General features: G+C 36.1%; 1 protein-coding gene across 14 annotated transcripts in view; it reads left to right on the top strand.

The window, feature by feature from the left end:
• Cep152 (centrosomal protein 152) overlaps positions 1 to 21,949 on the top strand; it is a 96,767-nt gene that overhangs the window by 51,004 nt on the left and 23,814 nt on the right. For 13 of the 14 annotated variants that reach the window (XM_074065904.1, XM_074065902.1, XM_074065898.1 and 10 more), the window contains 9 exons: positions 1,829 to 1,957; positions 2,664 to 2,773; positions 3,556 to 3,684; positions 3,816 to 3,951; positions 6,161 to 6,346; positions 7,279 to 7,560; positions 9,284 to 9,415; positions 14,030 to 14,680; positions 18,218 to 18,359. In XM_074065904.1, the coding sequence (XP_073922005.1) occupies positions 1,829 to 1,957; positions 2,664 to 2,773; positions 3,556 to 3,684; positions 3,816 to 3,951; positions 6,161 to 6,346; positions 7,279 to 7,560; positions 9,284 to 9,415; positions 14,030 to 14,680; positions 18,218 to 18,359 (1,897 nt within the window). The remainder of the gene's footprint in view (positions 1 to 1,828; positions 1,958 to 2,663; positions 2,774 to 3,555; positions 3,685 to 3,815; positions 3,952 to 6,160; positions 6,347 to 7,278; positions 7,561 to 9,283; positions 9,416 to 14,029; positions 14,681 to 18,217; positions 18,360 to 21,949) is intronic. The other variant, XM_074065897.1, reaches the window with a different exon arrangement.

The following is a 21,949-nucleotide window of genomic DNA, read 5'->3' as shown; positions in this document are numbered from 1 at the left end:
TGCTCTGATTCTAAACACACTTTGATAGATGGTGGTCAGTAACCAGTTCAGAATGTTTCTAGCTAGAATCTTTTTTAAGACATAGAATTGGTGTATTATTAATACGTTTGTTTTCTTGAAGATAATGGGTTGAATATTCTACCTTTAGGAAGAAATTTTATTGTGACATTCAAGTGATCCTTCTCTTTTTAAAGATCTTTGCGAAAGGCTCTGTGCTGGCAAGTACATAGTCCCTGTATGTTTGTAGTGTGATGATATGTCATACCGTGTGTATGAAATCTAGTCATGAAAATAGGTTTTCAGTGTATCAGTATGATACTACTTTCATTCCTGGCAATAAGAATTCATTAATCTGGAATAATCACAAATGAATATCATAAATAAAACAGAGGCCAAATAAAGAAAATGAAAACACAGTAGAGAAAGGCATTCTAATGACTTAAGTAAAATCCTTAAAAATCTTATTGGTACACCTCTTCTCCCTGATCTAGGGAGAAGCTATCACAGGAGGTATTATTTTTAGCTCTTTTCTCTTCTGACTGGGATAGTAAATATGGCCTTTAGGAAAAGATGAAAAATGAAAAGAGAAATGCCATCAGCTAGAGCTGCCTCCCAGTGAGCACTGCTACTCTGCACTGAACTGGAAGAACTGACTCTCAGTCATGTTGGTGTTCCCCTGTGTGGGCATGAAGTAGACATACCCTCGCCCCTACGCAGGAGCAGAGTGGACATTGGTATAGATTATTTTACTAAGCATTGTGGAAGAGACCTCAGAGCCAGTGTGTACGGAAGCCAGCAACAAGTCAATGCATTTAAAAATATTTGTGACAGTTCCCCAACAATGAAGTACTTATAGCAGTAGATAAAGAAAACATTCAGATGTAAGGCGTAGTTATATAAGCAGGCAAATTTGAGAAAATGGGGGGAAATAAAAACAGGTTCCACTCTGGTGGCAAGCCAAGAAATTCAAATGAAAGCAATAGTTAGAAACCCTTGTCCCATCAAATGCAATAATTGTTTAAAGGTAACCACCAACATTGGAGGTGAAGAGAGTTGGGCAGGCTCAGGAACCACCTGACAGTATGTTTGTATGACTTTTCTAGAGAGCACTTTGCCAAAGTCTGAAAATTGTACCTATTGGATTTTTGTATAATACTTGTATAAAAATACATACAGAAATAGAAAAAATGCTAATCCTACTCAGTGAAATTATGAAAAGAAATTGGATATTTGCGTAGTCTCAAAGTATCTTCTCATAAGATACTAATTGTAAGAGAAAAGAGAGTAAGTTTACAATGGAGATTCTGTCATTAATTGGTCATCACCATAATGACTCATTGATATCATGTGTCTCCTGCAAGGAGTAGACATCATTTCTTGGCTGTCATGTCAGAGATGTGTAACTTGAATTTGATAAAGAAGTATCATCAGAAAAACCTAAATTAAGGGATCCCCTACGAAATAACTGGTTAGTACTCCTAGAAAATGTTATGGCTTTGAAAAACAAAGACTGAAGAACTATCAGCTTAGAGGAGACTAACGAGACATGACAACTAAATGAAATGTGGAATTACAAATTTAGGAAAAGGGCATTAGGGGAAAATTGGAGACATTTGTGTAAGGTCTATAGATTGGTTGATAATATTGTATCCATGTTTTTTGATGAGTGGTTTTGATAATTTGTGTTATATTTGGGGAAGAAAGTGAAATATATATGGAAATTATTGGTGCCATTTTAGAATTTTTTGTAAGTATGAAATTATTTTATAATGAATATTCAGAATTTTTTTAAAACGTGGAAAACTTTTGATTTCTTTTGAACATTTAGACTAAAACAGTTACTTCAGAAAAACAAAGTAATCAATTATGGCTTGACTCTTCTACTTCTAATGTGATGGTCAGAGATGACATTCTACAACTTAAAAATGAGGTTCAAGTTTTACAACAACAAAATCAGGTAATTAAAAATGTCTTATATTTTAATGAGAATTTTCATGACCTTAAATACGAAGGATACCATAGAGATACAGACAACTCTAGTCAGAAGGCAAGCATATTGGCAGCAATTAATTATGGGTTCCAGTTATCTCCCTTTGCTAGTGGTTTGGGGTGCAGTTTCATTGGAAGGCTAGTCTGATTCCTGTTCTCTTTCTATGTTATAGCATGACTGATAGAGGTGTTTTTTTATTCTTAGTCAACCTTTGACCGTGCTTATTTAGGTGATACTGAAGATTATTGAATTCTAAGATTTATTGTAAGGTATTGACTAGCTAATAAATATTTCTGTGGTTAAATGTTTTAATTTCATATTTTTCTAAGCAAATATAAAATTTTAACTTTTACTCTTGTCACAAAGCTCCTTACCAAAAAAAAAAAAAATGTATCTATGCTCTTTTTTTTTCTTTTTGGCAGTACTGAGTAGGTTTAAACTTGGGTTAGAACTGTTAGGCAAGCATTCTACCGCTTGTGCCATACATCCAGCCTTTATCTGTGCTCTTATCAAGGCCTGAAGAGAGGGTTTTTTTTGTAGAATTATGAAAATGAGATTATGTCAAATAACATTACAAGTCAGAGATAAGCACAGGGGATGTTAAGAAGATGAGTGTAGATTGTTCAATGAAAATGACATTTATTTCCTCTAAATACTTTAAATCTTTGTGTAGGAACTTAAAGAAGCTGAAGAAAAACTGAAAAATACAAATCAAGAGTTATGTAATCAGATGAGACAGATGGTACAGGATTTTGACCATGATAAACAGGAAGCTGTGGATAGGTAAGGTCTACAGAGATGCCTGATGCCTGTCTCTTGGGTTCCCTTCCTCCTTTCCCCTCCAAGTCCATCCCTCCCTGACAAAAAAAAAATTGAAAAAAAAGGAGCAAACTCTTCCTATTGAGATTTTGGATTGACGGAGTTAAGTACTTGGCTTCTTATATTAGAATTTGGAACACATTTTCCATAGAAACAGTGTTAGGTAGTGGGTTGAGTTCTACAGTGAACTACAGTTCACTAAAAAACTGTAGCTTAGGGTTTTGGTTTTTTATTTTATTTTCTTAAGACTAGTCTGAGAAACTAACTATCCTTTATAAAGAAGAAATCTGTGGGGAGGGAATATGTCTTCCAAGTGCCAAATCATAAACTTCGAAACAGACTTTTGGAACATAACTTACTTGTGAGTTGGATACCTATTGTATTTGTGTTTAATCTATATGACGTGGAATTTTGGAACCACACCCTCAATTGTTTCATTTAATTCCTTTATAAATAGAAGTCCTCAACATAGACTATTGTATGTTTGAAGAACTGGGGCATTCCTGAAAAGAATGACCATTTAAACCATTAATGACCATTAAGCCATTAATTTTTGTCTAGAAACATGAAGAAAGATAAATTTGAAGATTTCATAAGATTATTAGTTGTATATTAATTACTATTATTTTTGGTTGGGGAAAAGCAATCTGACATTAATTTGCATTAGAGGGAAGGAGTGGGAAGGAAGGAAGAAAAGCAGTTTGCCCTAGTGTTTTTAGTAATGGCCAGCATTGCTCTGTTGCTAGATGTGAGAGGACTTACCACCAGCACCATGAAGCCATGAAAGCCCAAATACGTGAGAGCCTGTTAGCAAAGCACACTTTGGAGAAGCAGCAGCTCCTTGAGGTTTATGAGGGGACTCACTCACAACTCAGGTGAGAGTCAAAGGGCTTAGCTGCCCTTCAGCTATAGAGAGGACATTCTCCTCTGTAATTGGAGGAACCTTGTTTGTTATGTAGCCCTTTTGGTTATCTGTGGTTATTTAGCTGCTGGTTTTGTGTCTAAGGTCTGAGCTGGATAAGGTGAATAAGGAGATGGCTGCGGTGCAGGAGTGTTACCTAGAAGTGTGCAGGGAGAAGGATGATCTAGAATCGACTCTCAGGAAGACCATTGAAAAGGAACAGCAGGCCCAGGAACAGAAGGTATAGTATAGGGTTATGCTGTGTCTGCATCACTTCCCTCTCAGGCCTCAGCACTACTGTTTAACACACTTGGTCTGGAGAAGCAGTGGGAAAGGTATTCATAGAAGTCGCTCTTCTTTTGGCTCTGTCGTACTAATGTAGCTCACTCAGTGAGTATCGAAGTCGTTATTAAAAGTTTTATAGAAAATGGCATATATGAAATACAAATAAAATGATAGTTGTAGATTACTGCAGAAGGCAAAATAGAATGGACCAGAATCCCTCTGAGTCTAAACCCATGGATCTGTGTGTTTCATGCGTTTGTTTACTACTCAGGAGGCCTGACACAGTCCCGTGAGAGCTGCAGAGTATTTCTCCAGAGATCTTTTCTAGGACCTATTTCTTTCTCTAGCAAATTATCATTTTATTCTTCTGGGAAGAAGTGTGGGAATTTGAATATGGTCTCCTAATGGGGAAGGAGAGGATCTGGAGAAGGTCAAGATGTTAGTGTTGGCCCCCCCTTGGGAAGCTGGAGGAGCAGTGGTGGATTCTCTAACCCTGCCTGATTCTTCCATGCTGCCTTGGTGAGTGTCTCAGAATAAAATGACAGGCAAATAGTGGCTGGCTTCTTCCTGTCCTGGTGGCGTCTTCCCGAGGCACAGATGTGACTCTCCCTTATGGTTGGAACCAGTCTGCAGACCACAATTTGAAAACCACCTGCCTCTAGATGAGAAAGTAGGTTTAGAGGCTTGAATCAATGTTCGATACAGAAGTTTTTGAGTAAGTTATATTAAAGCAAGTTATCGCCACCCAGACTTCAAAAGAATAGTAAAAAGCAGGTGAGACATTCAGCACATTTAATATTTTATTTTTAAATAGATTTTTATGTTGGAAAAAACATGTCAAGTACAGAAATCATTGAGTGGTAAAGAACTTCTGAAGAGAACTGCTTTTAGTTAGTGTTGGCAGTATAAAAGTGAAAACGGATCTTAAATTGCCTAGAAATTGAGAACTTATCCTTCAGTAATGTTTTAAGCATTAAAATAGGGAAAAGATCTTCAGAATGACTCTTTGTAAAAACATATAAACTGCAAGAACATAAGAACAATATTCTCAAAGAGGTCATTCTTTTCAGGAATATATTTTTTGGGTACTTTAAAAAGAATCATTCTGGAGCTCATACAATAGGTCATGTGCAATTAATAGCTGCCACTAATATTTTGGCTCATGAATGTTTGTGCTTTAAGTGCAAGAAGGAAAGTTAAAAAACTATTTGGCCTCCCCTAGCCTCCTGGAAGTACCTTAAGAGGTTAATTTTTTTTTTCTTTAAATAATCTAAAATTAACATGTAGTAAAATTTACTTTTTCCCTCCATCTGGTATATAATTCTGTAAATTTTAACACATGTATAGATTCATCAGGGTACAGAACAATGTTATCACCCTAAAAACTCTCTTGTGGTATCACTCCTTCTCTACCCCGCCCCCTCCGCCCTGACACCACTTGAAGGGCCAGTGTATTTAGAAATTAAAAGTTTAATTTCGTTCTTCTGTGGGAATCTGGGAGTTCTTTGGGTCTTTGCTTTGTTTTGTTTCTGGCATAGACCTTGTAAGCCCTAGTCAGAAGTGAAGCACCTTATGTTCAGGAGATGTTGTCTAAGCTTTTCATATTCTCCAGAGGTATGCAAAGATCCATCAATTTGTTTTCCTTTTTGGGGTCACCCCTCTCTGCAGGACAGAAGCTATTTCTCTGTGTCCAAGCTTTTGTTAGGGAACTTAGTCTGCATACAGAATTTGTGACACAGGCAACAACACGTCCAAAGGTGTGTTTTGATGTTTCACACATGTTGTTTCTGAAGCACTTGTTGAGTTGGGCTATGAGTAGGAGCTCTGTTCTAAGTTTTAAAACTTCTATTAGCACGTGGATCTTTCCTTACATCTTAGCTTATTCATTCAGCGGTGGGGAGGGCATTTTACATACAGAGAGCCTTCAGATTGGGTAGTAATCAGCAAAGGCTGTGAATTTGTAAACAAGGCACGATGATCAACATTATTATTCATAATGCCATTCCTATATTCTACATTAGATTATTTATTCAATATTCAATTGTAGTACAGGCTAAATACCTCCTTCTTAGAAAATAGAAGGCCTTTTTTTTGCTATCTGTTTGTTTTTAACTTGGAGACCATTAGTATTGTACAGAGATATTTACTTGAATTTTGCTCTTAAGAGACAGCTATTGAAGGAGAGAGAAGAACATATAAGCAAGTTGCAGTCAAAACTTGAAGAAAAGTACCAAGAAACTCTTACGATGGAAAAAAACAAGTGGCTGAAAGAACAAGAAGCTGATATTAAGCAGCAGGTTGAAAATGCGGTGATATTAGCCAAAACACATTGGGATAAGGAACGGAAAGAGGTGTGGGTCAAAATTCCCTTCTCACCAGGTTTAAAACATATTAGAGGGTGAAGTGAGGGGAATGTGATCTAAGTAGTTCTATGCATGTATGAAAGTGGAATGATGAAACCTGTTAAAGTTATTTAAAATGGGGGGGGGGGAAGAAAGAGTAATAGAGGGGGTGGATTTGATCAAAGTGCATTATATGCATATATGGAATTATCACAATGAAATCTCTTTGTATAATTAATATACACTAATAAAAAAGAAAAAATGTTGAATGACTAACCAAAAAAGCAGTATTATTAACTATGGAAGACAATTCTTCTTGAATAGACATACACTTTTTAATTGGCAAGCACATACATTATCATCTGTTGTATGTTTCAGAATTAGACTATCAGCAGTTTACCATGAAGTTTTAGTTTTAAAATTACCTGTTCTTGACTCTTCACCCAAAATATAGAATATAATAACAGGGTTTTGGGGCACTTCTTTGATTTCTAAAAAATGAAACTGTGATCTAATTCCATATTGTGAAATGTTGTCTGATAACTTGAGGCTAATGACTGAGACTAACAAGTAAATAATCCATCTGATGAATTAGAAGAAAAGAAGTAATGGGTGGGCTCAGAAACACAAGACATATTATCTTTTTGCCAAAGGAACAAATGAAATTAGGAAATATTAGTGGTGTCTTAGAAAGTTAAAAACCAAATTATGATCTTAAAAACTGATCTTTTGATCAGTTTTTGATCTTTGAATTTGATCAAAGGGTAATGATCAAGTTTTAGTTGACAATATATTTTCATTGACTGAATTTATAAATCTCATTGCTATGACATTGTCTAGATGGTTTTCACACACAGCTCTGGTTGCTTTTTTGGCTAGCCGTTTAAGGTTTTATTTTTTTGAGTATTTTTCTTCTCATATGATTTTTCTTCTGAAAACAGATCAAACAAAATCTTAGTCAACAGCTGGAGAAGGAGTGGCAGTCTAAGCTGGACCACACTCTAAAGCCACTCAGAAAGAAGACCTCAGACTGCGGCAGCCAGACTGACCAGGCAGCCACCCTGGATATTATTTCCAAGGCAGAGATGTCAGTCCTAGTAGAAGAGCAGAAGCGAAAGGTCCAGCAAGCTTTAGAACAAGAGAAGGAACTAACTATTAAGGAGGCTTTGAAGAAACTTGAAATTGAAGTGGAGCTCAAATACTGTGAAAATATTACCAAACAGGTAATAGGCATGATTATTATAGTTAAATTATTGGGGTTTGGTGGAATGGTTCAAGTGGTAAGCGCCTGTCTAGCAAACAGGAGGCCTTGAGTTCAAACTCCAATATTGCAAAAAACAGTAAGTAAATAAATGGGGCTACCTATTAATGGAACTCTGTAATATGCTACCTTTGAACTTATTTGTAACTTTATATTTCCAAAAAAATAAAATAAAGTTTTCATTTCTAAAGTAGAAAACCTTTTAACGTTGTTCTTAAAGTTTTCTTCATTATATTTCTGTTATAAAGCTGTCATCCCCTCAGTTCTTATGTATATTCTTGAAAAAAAATCTTTATTACTTGATGTATCTGTCATCATAGACACATTACTTACTATAAACTCCTGCATGAGATGATACCTGAAGTAAGGTTTTTAAAAATATATTGACCTTTTGATAAATACTTGAAATTTTGCCTATATATTTTTTCCTATATGACTTTACAGGGCATCCTTAAAGTCTGGAAATATAGGCAAAAATGTATGTTTATGTATGTATGCATCAAGGATATCTTTAGTCAGTTAAAAATATCATTTTCTGAAGTGTTTACTAAGTTAAGAAAATGTTTAAAGGTTTTATTTTTGGTATTTATGTATTATAGGTCTTGTGAAAAAAACGTTAACATAATATAGTATAAAGAAAATGTTTCATAATAGCTTTTCTTTTTTTTGGCAGTACTGGGTTTTGAACTTAGGGCTTCACACTTGCTCTACCACTTGAGCCACTCTGCCAGCCTTCATAATAACTTCTTAAGTAATATAAATTTCTGTTGGGGACTGGGGGCATGACTCAAGTGGTGAAGTGCTTGCCTAGCAAGCTTGAGGCCCTGGGTTCAATCCCAGTACAGGAGAGAGAGAAAGAGAAAGAAAGAGAGAGAGAGAGAGAGAGAGAGAGAGAGAGAGAGAACAAACAATTGTATAGGATCCATTTCATTTTTTCTCCTTATTTTTAACAAGTAGTTAAACTTAACTTAATATTAAATTTAACTTATTATTAAATTTAACTTATTATTTTCTCCTTATTTTTAACAAGTAGTTGAATTCATTGTATAGTGAGAAATTCAGCCCCTACAACAGCTCTGTGTTTATATGTTTGAATATGTGTGTATCCGTGTGTACTAAAGGAATAGGGACAAATTACTTAATAAATGATCATCTTATAATCAGTGACAGATTTTTAACCAGATCACCCTCATAATTGACCAAGCTTAAATTTTTGCCTGAGCAGAGGGATTACTGCCATTCTTTTTGTAATAATTCATTCTCGACAGCAGGAAAATGTGCCAGACATAAGGCTCTAACTCTAGCGGTGTGTGCATGTGTAGGGCATGAGTAGTGAGGAGGTGGTGGTTGACAGCAGCTGCAACCATGCAGCCCTATGACATGCCTTCTCCTTTTTCCTAGAGACAAATAGCATTTGTCGGAAATGGCAATTAGTACCTTGTATAAAGCTTTCTGAGATAATGCTGTTCATCAAACGTTTATAGATTCCCACTTCTTGTTCTGCAATTTGGAAAAGTGGGATTAGGATCTACTGTTTGGGATATGGTAGGGCACTTGAGGTCAGTGTAACTGTCATGTAGCGAGACAACGCAAACCATGTATCAAATTATAGGTGCTGTTTAAGATTGGCTTCTTTCTCAAGTTTTATACCCTCCTTTACCTCTTTCTCCTCTAATGTCTGGTAGGTAGAAGCAGCTGTGCAAAATGCGCGTCATCGATGGCTGGAAGAACTGCCTGAGCTGGCAGAGTATAAAACCCGTGTGAGAGCAGAGCAGAAGAAGTGGGAAGAACAGCAAGAGATCACCATGGCCAAACGGGTAAGCACAGTCCTGGAAGGCACTTCAGCAGGCCCTCTCCCTGACCTCTTGTCTCACCTTTCTTCTGGGAATTTGTATTCATGGAGTGTAGAAGGTTTAACTGACAATGCCTGGAACGCACTATCACAGGTGCCATCTGGTCTTGTCATCATCAGGTGTGGGGAGAGATAATGTATCGCTTCAGAAATGAATCTTCAGAAAGATAACCTTGACTTAGAAATTAATCTCCAGTTTATCACGTGCTGTCTATGTATTACCAGGTGGTATCTGTTTACTATTAGCTATATGGTGTTCTTTCACATGTAGAAAGTTTTTCTCTGCTGTGTTAGCATGTTCTCTTTGGTAAATAGCCAACTATTCTTTCCAGAGATTTCATGTTCCTGAAAGGAAAACTCAGATGTTATAACCAGTATACTCTTCTAACTGAAGTTACTGGTCTAAACTAATTCTAATCAAAATGCCAATATACTGAAAATAATTTTGAAACTTAATAATAATTCTAAAATTTATTTTCAAAAATAAAAGAACTAGAAAATTTTTTAGTGTTCTGGAAAAAGAACGTAAATAGATATGTTGGAAAGTAGCAACTCAGTGTTGAGTCACTAAAGTAGAACTTTTAAATAGTTTTTAAAATATTTTTGAATTAACATATATTGATACAAGGGGGCTTCATTGTGATAATTCCATGCATGCATACGGTGTAGTGTGAACAAGTTCACTCTCTTCATTATTACCATTCTCCCCTCTCCTTTCTGTTTTCATATGTATATATATGTGCAGATATATATGTGGTGTACTTCGATCCTCTTCACCTTCGCCCTTCTGTCTCTTTTCACACTCATGTCCCATTATTGTGATCATTCTTGTCATTTTAGGTCTAGATTCCACAAATAAGCAAGAAAACGCAGTATTTGGCTTTTCGAGCTTGGCTTATCAACATGATGATCGCCATCCATTTCCCTTCAAATTACAGAATTTCATTTTTCTTTATGGCTGAAGTAATCTAGAACTGTTTTTAATTCATTACCAGACAGACTTCAGAGATAGGCCTAACTATGAATAAACAGTTAATAAATTGTTTCAAAACAAGAGAATGAAGAATTATTGTATAATAAGTAGTGTTGTGATAGCTAGGGAACACTTTGGAAAAATTAAGTTTACCCACTTCATGTATCACCATAAACTGTAGGTTGATGGCATTAAACATTTTTTAAGTGAAAATGTTGAAAATTTGAAAGAAAAATTTCAGACCTGTATTATATCATAATGACAACCCAATTTTAAGGCAATGGACCCAATAGTGAAAATAATGTAATAGATTTAAAATATGTACAATGTCTAAAACATTTATTTTGTAATAAATAACAAAATAAAATTAAGAAGGTAATAAAAACAAAAAAAAGCTGGGCGTGGTCTACTTGTCTGTGATCCCAGCTACTTGGAAGGCAGAGATCAGGAGGATTGTGGCTTGAGACCAGCCCAGGCAAAGTGTTAACAAGACCCCTTCTCAACCAACAAGCTTGGTGTGGAGGTATGCACCTGTGATCCCAGCCACAAAGGAGGCATAGGTAGGAAGATTGTGGTCTGAGGCTGGCTCTAGGCAAAAACATGAGATCCTGTCTGAAAAATAACTAAAGCAAAAAAGGGCTGGTAGTGTGGCTCAACTGGTAGAGTACCTACCTAGTAAGCTTGAGGCCCTGAGTTCAGCCCTTAGTATTGCCAATAAAATAAAATAACAAAAATTAAAATAAGGCAATTAAATGTGCCATATATGAAAAATGTAATACTGATGCATGATAAAAAGCTTATACAAATTGCTTAAGAAAGAAACAAAAAACAAGGGTCCACTGATAAGCACTCCAAGGATACAAGCAGATGATCATCATAGGTCCAAATAGTGCAGTCAGCGGAAGAACAGTCACACCTGTAAGGATTAGGAAAATTGAGCTACAGCCGACTCAAGGTACCATTTATCCCTCAGGTTTAAATTGTCTCTTCCAAATTTAGCACAGAGGGTGTCATAGATATAGTGTCAAGGATGAACTTCTCTCCCAAGGGCACATTTTGGAGAAGAATGTGTAAAACAAGTTGTTAATGATTCATATCTTCTACTCATCATTTTATTCCATTAATTACTTAAGGAAATAATTTAATGTAAAAATCTATTTTCTTAAGGTACATCTTTTTTCTTTTTTCCCAGTAGTCAAGTGCTCTACCCACTTGAGCCATACCACATCTCTAGTCCTTTTCCTTTTAGTTTGTTTTTCAGATACTGTGTCAAGCTTTTGACTTGGTTAGCCTTGGACCCCAATTCCTTGCTTATGCCTCCCGAATAGCTGGGATTACAGGCGTGAACCAACATGCCTGGGTTTTTAATTATATCATTCTCTCTATACTTTTTGATACTGAAATATTTCAAAAGGAAATGTAAGAGGGACAGAAAGAGGAAGCAATGTGATGTGAGGATAGGTGTCTCAGAGGTCAATGGAATAATAAAGTTGTATAGAGTACAACTCTACAAGATTTTTCCTTGTGAACCCAGAAGGTCTGAATGTATGTGAATGCAGAAATGTAGAAATGAGAAGACATTTCTCATTTCTGCTGCTTCTGAAACTTGCAGGCATGGGAATGGCCTGTAGGCACGGGAATGGCCTGTAGGCACAGATTCCTGGGCTTTCCTTCTAGAGTTGATCATTCGGTAGGTCTGGAGTGAACCTGAGACTTGCATTTCTTTTGTTTGGTTGGTTTTTGGTGGTATTAGGGTTTGAACTCAAGGCCGTGGGCTTGCTAGGGAAGCACTCTACTATTTGAACCACACCTCCAGTCATGTTTTGCTTGAGATTATTTTTCAGATATGGTTTCAAATTTTCCTGAACTGTTACCCTCCTTTCTGTGAATTCCACATAGTTGGGATTACAGGCATGTGTCACAAAGTTCTGACCTTGTTGTTTTTGGAGACAGAGTCTCACTGTGTAGTCCAGCCTGCCCTCAAGCTCATGATCTTCCTGCCTCAGCCTCTTGACTGTGGGGTTGATAGGCGTTTGCCACCATGCCTGGCTCACTTAAGAATCTGTAGAAATACTGTTGCCTGACTGCCGCACTCATACTGTGTTTTGATTGGCATGGGGTGTATCCTGAGCTCAAGATTTTTTAGCTTTTTAGGTGACGAATATGTAGTGAAGTTTGGTAAATATTAAGTTGATTAATGTTTTTATTTTCTCCTTATAAAACTTTATGTTAAGATGCACACTTTTGATAAGGTAAGACAGGTCATCCAAATTTCCTGGGATCTGCTACTTATACCCAAGTCACTGGTAATGAATCCAGGCATCCGTTGCAGCATGACCTTAAACATGTTTCAAGTGAATTATTATGAATTGTTATGCTGGTAGTAAAGGAATTTTGTGGTGAACTCCTTTGTAAAGCTCACCTTAGACAGTAGATTCTCTTAGTATAAAATTTAGTAAGCAGGTAAACTCATCATCCCAAGCATGTAAATAGTATTGGTTGATTGCAACCACCACTGTCTAGGTCAAGCCTTTGGAGATGACCAGTTCTGTCTTTGGACACTGTTGTGTCCTTGTGACATCTTTACATATAGTCAGGGAATCTTAGAAGAAAAAGAGACTCAAGGTCATTATCCAAACTACTGATTATACAGGTGGAAATATCTAGTGCCAAAGAGATGAGGTAACTTTTCCAAGGCTGGGATCCAAAGTATAACAGCTGTGTAGCATTTGACTCCTTGTTATCTGCAGGCTCTGCATTGAGTCCTTTCAGTTGATTACGTTCTTATGTCATTTAATCCTAATCTACCCTATCAAATTGGTTTTGTGATTATCCCTACTTTATAGATGAGGATATTGAGGCTGAAAGTCGTGGAGGAATGTTTTGGCTTCAAAGTGCTAAGTTAATTCACTTGTTGCTAGTCTCTCTGTGAAGCCCTTGTGATAGGTTGGCCTCTGCAGTCAGTGGCAGGGTTAGAGCTGGGGTCCTGGTTGTTTGATTTCCCTGTTAGCTTTTGGTTATGGACCTACTTGTCTTGCTTGGTTATTTTATCTACTTGCCTTGTTATTTTAATGAGATGAATGAAAAGTAGATTTTTCTGTTTGGGACTGTCATTTAACGAACTGTTCTAACCACTAAAATTTTGTTACTCGTTTGTTAGCAAGTAATTATGTAGGTGTTTGTTATGTTCCTAAGTAATTGTAAGGTTTCCCTATGGGACTGCTTTTGCTGTATGTAAAAGATACTTAATTTTTATTTAAAAAATGCCAGTATGAAGTATTTTTTTTCTGGCATTAGGCTTGGTTAATTAGATATAAAAGTATGTAGTGAATATATAAATATACATATATACCATTTCAACTTTTAGTTCCCCACTAAGAAATTGATGTTTTATTTTTTAAGTAATGTAAGACTCAATTAGGTGCTCTAAAATGAAGATGATCCTTCTATTTTATAGAAGAATGTTGCATCTAAACTTTTTAAAATCATGATATAAAATCTCTTTATGAAGTTTAAAGGCTAACCCAAATAGTTATTTAGTTTAATTTTGTTGTTAATGAGGAGAATCTTAAAGACTTTTTAAATGTATGCTGTTATGCCCTTCAGCTTTCCTTTGCTCTGTCTGAAGCTAAAGTGAAATGGAAAAGCGAGCTTGAAAATATGAAGAAAAACGGAATGCCCAGGAAGGAATTGGAAATGAAGATTCATTCTCTTCAGAAGGAACTGGAGTTAAAGAATGAGGAAGTCCCTGTGGTGGTCAGGGCGGAGTTGGCCAAGGCCCGGAGTGAATGGAACAGAGAAAAGGAAGAAGAAATCCACAGAATCCAAGAACAGAATGAGCAAGATTACCGACAGTTTTTAGATGAGCATCGAAATAAAATTAGTGAGGTGCTTGCAGCAGCTAAGGAAGACTTTGTGAAACAGAAAACTGAACTACTTCTTCAGAAGGAGGCAGAATTGCAGGCATGTCTGGACCAGAGTCGGAGAGAATGGACGACACAGGAAGCCAGGCGGACCCAGTTGGAAATCCATCAGTACGAGGAAGACGTCCTAACTGTGCTTGAGTTTCTCCTAGGGAACACCCAAAAGAAATACACTTGTGGTTCAGAGGACAAACAACTTTTGGAAATCATGTCGGCCTGTTCGTCAAAATGGGTATCTGTGCAGTATTTTGAGAAACTAAAAGCCTGTGTACAGAAAGCACTTCAGGATATGTACTTCTTACTTATAGAAAATGCCAACCCAGGATGGGAAAAGGTATGTTCCCCACAGTGAAGAGCTACTGAACGAACGTCAAGGATGATTGTAGAGGTCATATGTGGTGTTTTCTTCATTTTATAGTTTAATTGATGTAGGACTTGTGATTTTACCAGTGGCTTATTTGTAGCACATCCAAAAGATGGTGTATTCTGTTTCTAAAAAAACCTTTACTGTTTCAGAGTGCCACAAATCTGAGGAAGAGCTCTTAGCCTCCAGACATCTTTTTCCTTAAAAAAAGAAAAAAATATATAGGTGCTATTCTTTTTAAGGGTCTGAGATTTCAGAAACTAAATAACTCTCAGTCCTATTTTTGTTTTCTGGGTCTGACTACTTCAAGAAATGTGCTTTTTTTTTTTTTTTTTTTTTTTTTTTAAAGCTTTAGAGCCTATTTTCTTGCCCTCCATGAATTTCTATCTTATTTAGGGAGAAAAACACCAACTAAGTACAAAAAGTATTGGTATAGACACAAACAAATAAGAGTCATGGTTCACCCACCCAAATTCCTAAAGCCCATGGTGCACTGAATATGTGCATGTAGAATGAATTTGTTGTACTCTTTAGTTGTGGAAGTGCACTCTGAGACCAGCTTTTAGTTTGTGCAGACAATCTGATAAAATTAGAGTGTTCCTACTTTATGATTAAAGAAGTGAGGTGGGCATGAAAGACCTAAACTGGTTCTCTAGGTATTGGGGCCAGTCAGTGTCAACATTTGACATTAGAGGTGGAAAACTGTCAATGTCATCAGATTCTCTGAGTGAAGAGTTGAGACAGAAGAGTTAAGATCTATGCAAGTAATTGTGATTGAAGATATTTCAAGGCCATTTTTGACAATTTGGTTTGAATACCTACTAGAAAGAGTTAATAAGCTAGTAGAAAATCTGAGTTCCATTAGCACTTATTACTTTGGGCAAAAAATACTATAGTCGCCCCTCTGAAAAAGAATATACAAAACCCTGGCCTAATTTCTGAGATTTGGGTAGGATATGCATGACACAGCTTGGCCTTTCTGCAAACAAACCTGCCAGTGAAACAGCACAGAATTTTGGAGCCAGAAGAGAACTAAAAGACCACTCCACCTCATTCTAGTTGATTTTTTTTTCTTTTTTTTTTTTTTTTGGCAGTCCATTCCACCAGCCCAAGTTGTAAAGATTTTTTTGGGTTTTTCTGGTGGTACTAAGGTTTGAACTCAGGGCTTCATGCTTGTGAGGTAGGTGTTCTACTTCTTGAGCCCTGCCTCCAGCCCATCTCAGTTGATATTTTTATCCTTGATTTTGCAAAGATGTTACAACTGAGTAGTTGCTGCCTATATCAAAATGACAGGGCACAATCACTTTCCGTGAGCACTGCTTGACAGTTTTTTGAGAATCTTTGGAAAAAATAGATAATTAAAAATAAGAGCTGGGCATGTGGCTCAAGTGGTAGAGTGACTGCCTAGCAAACTTGGGGCTCTGAGTTCAAACCCCAGTACCACCACCAAAAAAAAAAAAAAACCCTAATTATAGGGGTGAATTATAGGGCAAAATACATTATATGCATATGTGGCAGTTATGGAAATATCACAATGAAACCCCTTTATACAATTAATTCACAGTAATAAGAAAGAAAAATGAAAAAGAAAAAAAATTAATGAAAAAAATAAGAAAAATAGGTTTTAGGATGAGAAGTGATGGGAAAATCATGTTGATGTTTTCAAATTGCTTTCCTGGAAAGACTATCTCTGCTTTAAAAGTCAAGAAAGTACAATACCTTTCTCCTATTATTTGCATAGGTATTATATTGTGAGTATAATCCCTGCTGCAGTGAAAATGTTCTAGATTTTCAAAATCAATCCTGGGTTTGGTCAACCGGCCTTTCAAACCTAATGACCACATATGTTAAAATACTTAGAAACATGTAAGTACTATATACACTTAAAATTGCTTTTATTGTTATTTTCAATTCATAGGCAAAAGGTTGGTTTTATATAAACAACCCCAGGGATCTTTTTATAGGGTTTATAATTCTGTAGGCAGTGTAAGATCATCTGTGACTTAAGTGGTTCACAAGTCTATGGAGACAGAATCACACAATCTGGCTAAGAGTTTAGACTCTTACTGTTTTTGTTGGGTGGTTCAAGTTCCATTTCTGAGGAAAAGATGGCTTTGAAATGCCTAATCTGGCATTTGACATAGAAATAATATTTGCTCTTCTGCCAGTTTTTGAGCTAACTGAGCTCAGGACATTGGAGGTAAATCAGTGATTTGCACTATAGTATCATAAATATAAAGATCTGATTTATAATTTATTGAGTCTGTAGAATTTAGGATTGTTCGTGGAAATTAAAAGAGCAAAAGCCCTCATTAAAGTTAAAAAAAAAAGTCCCCATTGAGGTAATTGAGATGATTAAAATTTTTCTAACACAGAGAGGATGGAATGAATGAACAAATATAGTTTCCAAGAAAATGAATGCCTTATCAAAATATACAAACACTACAGTTCATAATGTATAAAATAAATCAGAAATATCAGTTGAGAAAAAAGTTTGCAAGTAAGCTTAAGGGTGTGTATTGTGTCTGTTCTTAATTTCAAAGCCAAGTTAAAACTGAGGAAAAGGCTGCCACTTTCCTGCCTTTTTTGTCACCCTGGCTGTTCTTCTCCAGTTTTGAGTGGGAACCAGAAAATTTTAATTGCCTTTGCATTCAGCTTTTACTCCTTTTGGTGTCGTAGAATTTGCCCCTTTTCTGTAATTTCCCACCACTGCTCTATGGGGCTTCTTAGATAGGTTTCCTGACACTCAGTCAGGGGATTTCTCAAATTCAAAATCAAAACCTCAAGAATCCAGCATATCTTATGTGTTTTAAGTAATCAAATGGGATTGCTTTATTAGTGTCAGCTATTTGGGATTTGGTAGTTGTCAAAATCTGAAAATATTGCCATAAAAAATCACACAATTTAGTAAGTGGTATTGTGTATAGCAGGGACTAAAACACAAAAATCATTCATTAAATGTTGTATTGAAGAACTGGTTTTATGCAAAGATGTTTAATTTGGCTAAGCCATGGTTTCTGTCTTTAACATAGAATTCAACTGGCTTACCTAATGACAGCATAGGCTAAAACACTGAGAATACTATATAAATTTAAAGTTACTTTTATTGTTACTTTCAATGTGTCAGAGGCAAAAGGTTGGTATTGTAGTTATTAATGAATTTGAACCCTGTTGGAGTGAAAATATTCTGGATTTTTCAAGAATAATTCTCATTTCATACTATTTATCCTGTGGTTTGAACACCTAAACCATTCATGTCATGTGTCATGGCAGGCCACTACTCCTCAGTCAGACAATGTCCTAATCTGGAAAAGATGGCCAGCAGGAAGTCTGTCCATTAGCATAGTCATAGTAGTCATGTAACACCTAAAGAAAAGTATTAATGATAGTTCAAGCAAGGTTGTTTGCCGGCATTGCTTTCTTTTTGTATTTTTAATGTTATCATTTTAAATAAAAATTTGCATAGGGCTTTTTCCAGGTACTAAATGTGAAGACAATTTATTTCAGAGAAATATGGCCAAGCTCTCTGAAGATTCTTCTAGCTGGGTCACTAGCAGAGGAGACCTGGGAGTGCCAGCACCCATTCCTGTAGCCATTTCTGGAGACCACGCTCAGCCCGTGGCCTTGCAAGAAGCAGAAGCAGAAGCTGGTAATTGATGTTGTTTCCTTCAGTCTTCATAACATCCCTAGTCACTGTTCCAGAGGGTCACTTGCAGGATAAAAGGAAATCAAAGATGTGAATTTTTCTTTTTTTGGGTTGGGGGTGGGCAGTACTATAGTTTGAACCAGGGCCAGGCGCTCTACCACTTGAGCTATATACCCCCCTCCCTTTTTTGCTGTAGTTATTTTTCAAATAGGGTCCCACAGTTTTGCCTGGCCTAGCCTCAGACTCTGATCCTCCTACCTACACCTTCTGCATAACTAGGATTATTGGTGTTCACCACCATGCCTGGCCAAAGATATGAACAGTTTTCTGAGTGAATAAATATGTATTATTACTCTGATATTGATGTGCATTCTCTGCCTAGATTTTGTTTTGTATTTAGAGAACAAGGTTTACTTAGATCCTCTTCTTCTTTGTATGATTTTCCCTCCATTCACAAGTGATTCTTATTACAAAGAGAACAGTAGATGTTTTAATAAAGCAGTCTTGTTTTTATTCCCTGAACTATTGAGAAATCAAGGGTTTCACATAAGAGAATTACTAAAGCTAATTGCAATCACTTTTGATGGAAATCTTTCTGAAGTGTATTAGTTTTCCAATTTGGGAAGTTTTTTAAGGCAGGGACAGTGTTTTTAATCTCTACTTGGTCATCACAAGAAATGACTGGCACATAGTTTGTACTGCTCAACCATTTGATGAATTAATAGTTTTACTTTTCTTTAATGACTTAGACTTGTCATTATTAAAAAGCATTTTTCTATTATCCTACAGCCCCTTACATTCAGAGTTTACTGAGGAACACGGGGCTTTTATTGCCTATTCACTGAAATTTCTGAATTAAGAGTTGCCATATCCCCTATTAGCTCCCATCCTTTTTAGTGTATTGGTCCCCTGCAGGCTGTCCCTGTCTCCTCTCCTTCTCCCTGCCCCCCACCCCTGATTTTTCTTATTTGCTGTTTCCATTGTAACCTGGAAAAGAACTAGAAATTACCAGGGCAAATCATACACACTAAGTCACATATTTTCACACATTTCGAATTCAGTAGGCAGTGTTACTGCCTGTCCTAAAAGGTCAGCTGACAAATATTTTTCTCATTGCTCTCAGACCCTGTCTAGGGGCCTGGGAATATTTCATTGCCAATTAGGTGGGTGGTAGTGCCACCTTAATTTGTATTTTGCTCCTTCATTTTATATCATATTTGAAATAACCTGAGAATTATTATATTTTAGTCTGTGAAATAGGAACAAACAAGTTTTAGATGTTTGGATTTGGGAAGTGCTACAAAAGAAAATTGGTGCTGTGAAAGAGATTGGTTTTGGCTAAAGACAAATCACACTATAAAAGGATTTGTTTTTCTTTCTTTTGTCTTTTTCCCTAAGTACATTAGTAAGCTCAATAGAAAGGATTAAATCCAAAACATGTATTAAAAAGTGAAGTCCTTTGCAGGCCTACTTCCAGAGAGCAGTACTGTTGAGACTTGGTTATGCTCTCCTAGTAACTTGTTTAAGTAACTTAAACGTTAAATATGAAATATTTGACACGTGAAAAGAATATATGTAGTGCACAGGTAAGTTGTAAAGCCCACTATAGGACTCAAGAACTGGCGATCACCCACTCTGGCTCACAGTTCCACCCCTACAGCGTCCCCCGCCTCAGGTGACTAATAGTTTGATTTTTAAAAATTATTCTGAATGACCCAAGCCTTGTATGCACATATGAATAATAAAATAAAATAAATTATTCTGTTACTGTTCCTGGTTTTAGCCAGTATGTATCCTCAAAAGTTGTTGCTTTGTGTTTTGGTTTAAACATTACAAAAAGGGTATTATATTCTTTGTAACTTGCTTTTTTCCCCATTTAATTTAGCTAAAATTTGTTTTCATTGATATGTGTTCTATTGCGTTCTTTAATCAGCTTATGTATTCTATTGTCACTCTGCGTTTTTGCCTGGTTTCAGTTTTGCAACAGTATCTTAAATAAATACTGTAAGGTCAGTGCATGGCACCAGTGTGGTGCTTCATTGATCCTTTGCTGCTTAATGGTTCATTTAAATGAGTCTTAAAAAGTCAGGAGAGAGCTAAGAATAATTTTGCTGCACCAATGATTTTACATTAATGTTTTGGATATTAGTCTCTTAGCCTGTGCCAATTTGTATTTCTGCTTTATTATATCATTATATTTATAGTCATAATCTACCTTTTATATTATTTTTGTGTATAATTTTTAATTTTAGAAATTGTATATATTACTAATGGCAATAGTTATTTATTGCATACTTGCTATATGCCAGGTACTGTGCAAAAACAATTTTCATACATTTACAATTCCCAACAGTTTAAGACTTTTTTTAAGAAAAAAAGAACAAAATCATTTTTTAAAATTTGGAGTTTTTTTTTTTTTTTCTTTTGATGTACTGGGGTTTGAACTCAGGGCTTCACACTTGCTAAAAGCAGGTGCTGTATCACTTGAGACTCACCTCCAGTGATAATTTTAAACTTATTTTAAAAAGTAGCATAAGTCCAAATAGTTGTACAGAACAGTGATGTGCCCTTTAACTAGATATACTTATTTATGACATTTTATCCTCTTTTTGTTGTTCTATGTATATGTATTTGTGAGTTTCGTTTCTTTCAGAACCACTTCAGGGTAAGATATATACTTTGTGATCTTTTATCTCTAAATACCTTGGCCTATATTTTCCAAGAATAGGAGTATTTTCTTTCATAACCTGAGTAGAGGCAACCTTTAACATTAGATAAAAGTATCAATCTGCCATTTGTAGATAAAATTGATAAAAGTAGAATTACTTTTATCAATTGACCCAGATTTCATCTTGCATGGTATTTTCCTCCTCCTGTGTAGAAATCTGTCTGGGGTCAGGTGTCATACTTTGTTATCATGTGTCTTTTGCCTCCTCTAATAGAGAATGCTTCCATGGCCTCTCTCAGCTTTGTGTGACATTGGAATTTTTGAGGGAAATATTTTCTGTTCTCCACCACCTTTTTTTTTTTTTTTTTTTTTTTTAAGCAAAACGATCACATTTGGGTTTATCTTATCTTTCTTCATGATTACATTCTGATTGTGCTTTCTTGGCTCAACACTGCATGGGGTGATATTGTTTCACATCTGGCATCGTGTGGTGTCCATTTGTCTTTTATTGTTAAGATTAATTTTGATCACCTGGTCAAAATGTTGTTCAGTTTCTTCATCATGTAATTCCTGGGGTTTTCCCCCTTGAACTAATAAGCAGTGTGTGGGGAAATTCTTGAAGAACATGCAAATATCCTTCTTCTCATTAACGCTTTCTCTTAGGTGTGACAGTTGTTGGCGATTCTTGCCTGACTATCTTTACCATGGTGGTTGCAAAATGATAATTTTTCCAACAGCATACCTCCCTCCATTTTTACCAACTGGTACTCACCCTGTTGTTGTAATTAAGAATCCTTTCCTTATTTACCCATCTGTCTATCCATCCCTCAAACCTATCTATGATGGGATTATTGGTATAACTTATGAATTACTATTTTTCAGTACATTACAATTTATTAGTATTCAAATTGTCCCACACTCAGCT

Source organism: Castor canadensis, chromosome 2 (assembly GCF_047511655.1).
Source record: "Castor canadensis chromosome 2, mCasCan1.hap1v2, whole genome shotgun sequence".
Classification (NCBI taxonomy): Eukaryota; Metazoa; Chordata; class Mammalia; order Rodentia; family Castoridae; genus Castor; species Castor canadensis.
This window is presented reverse-complemented; position numbering and strand designations above follow the sequence as displayed.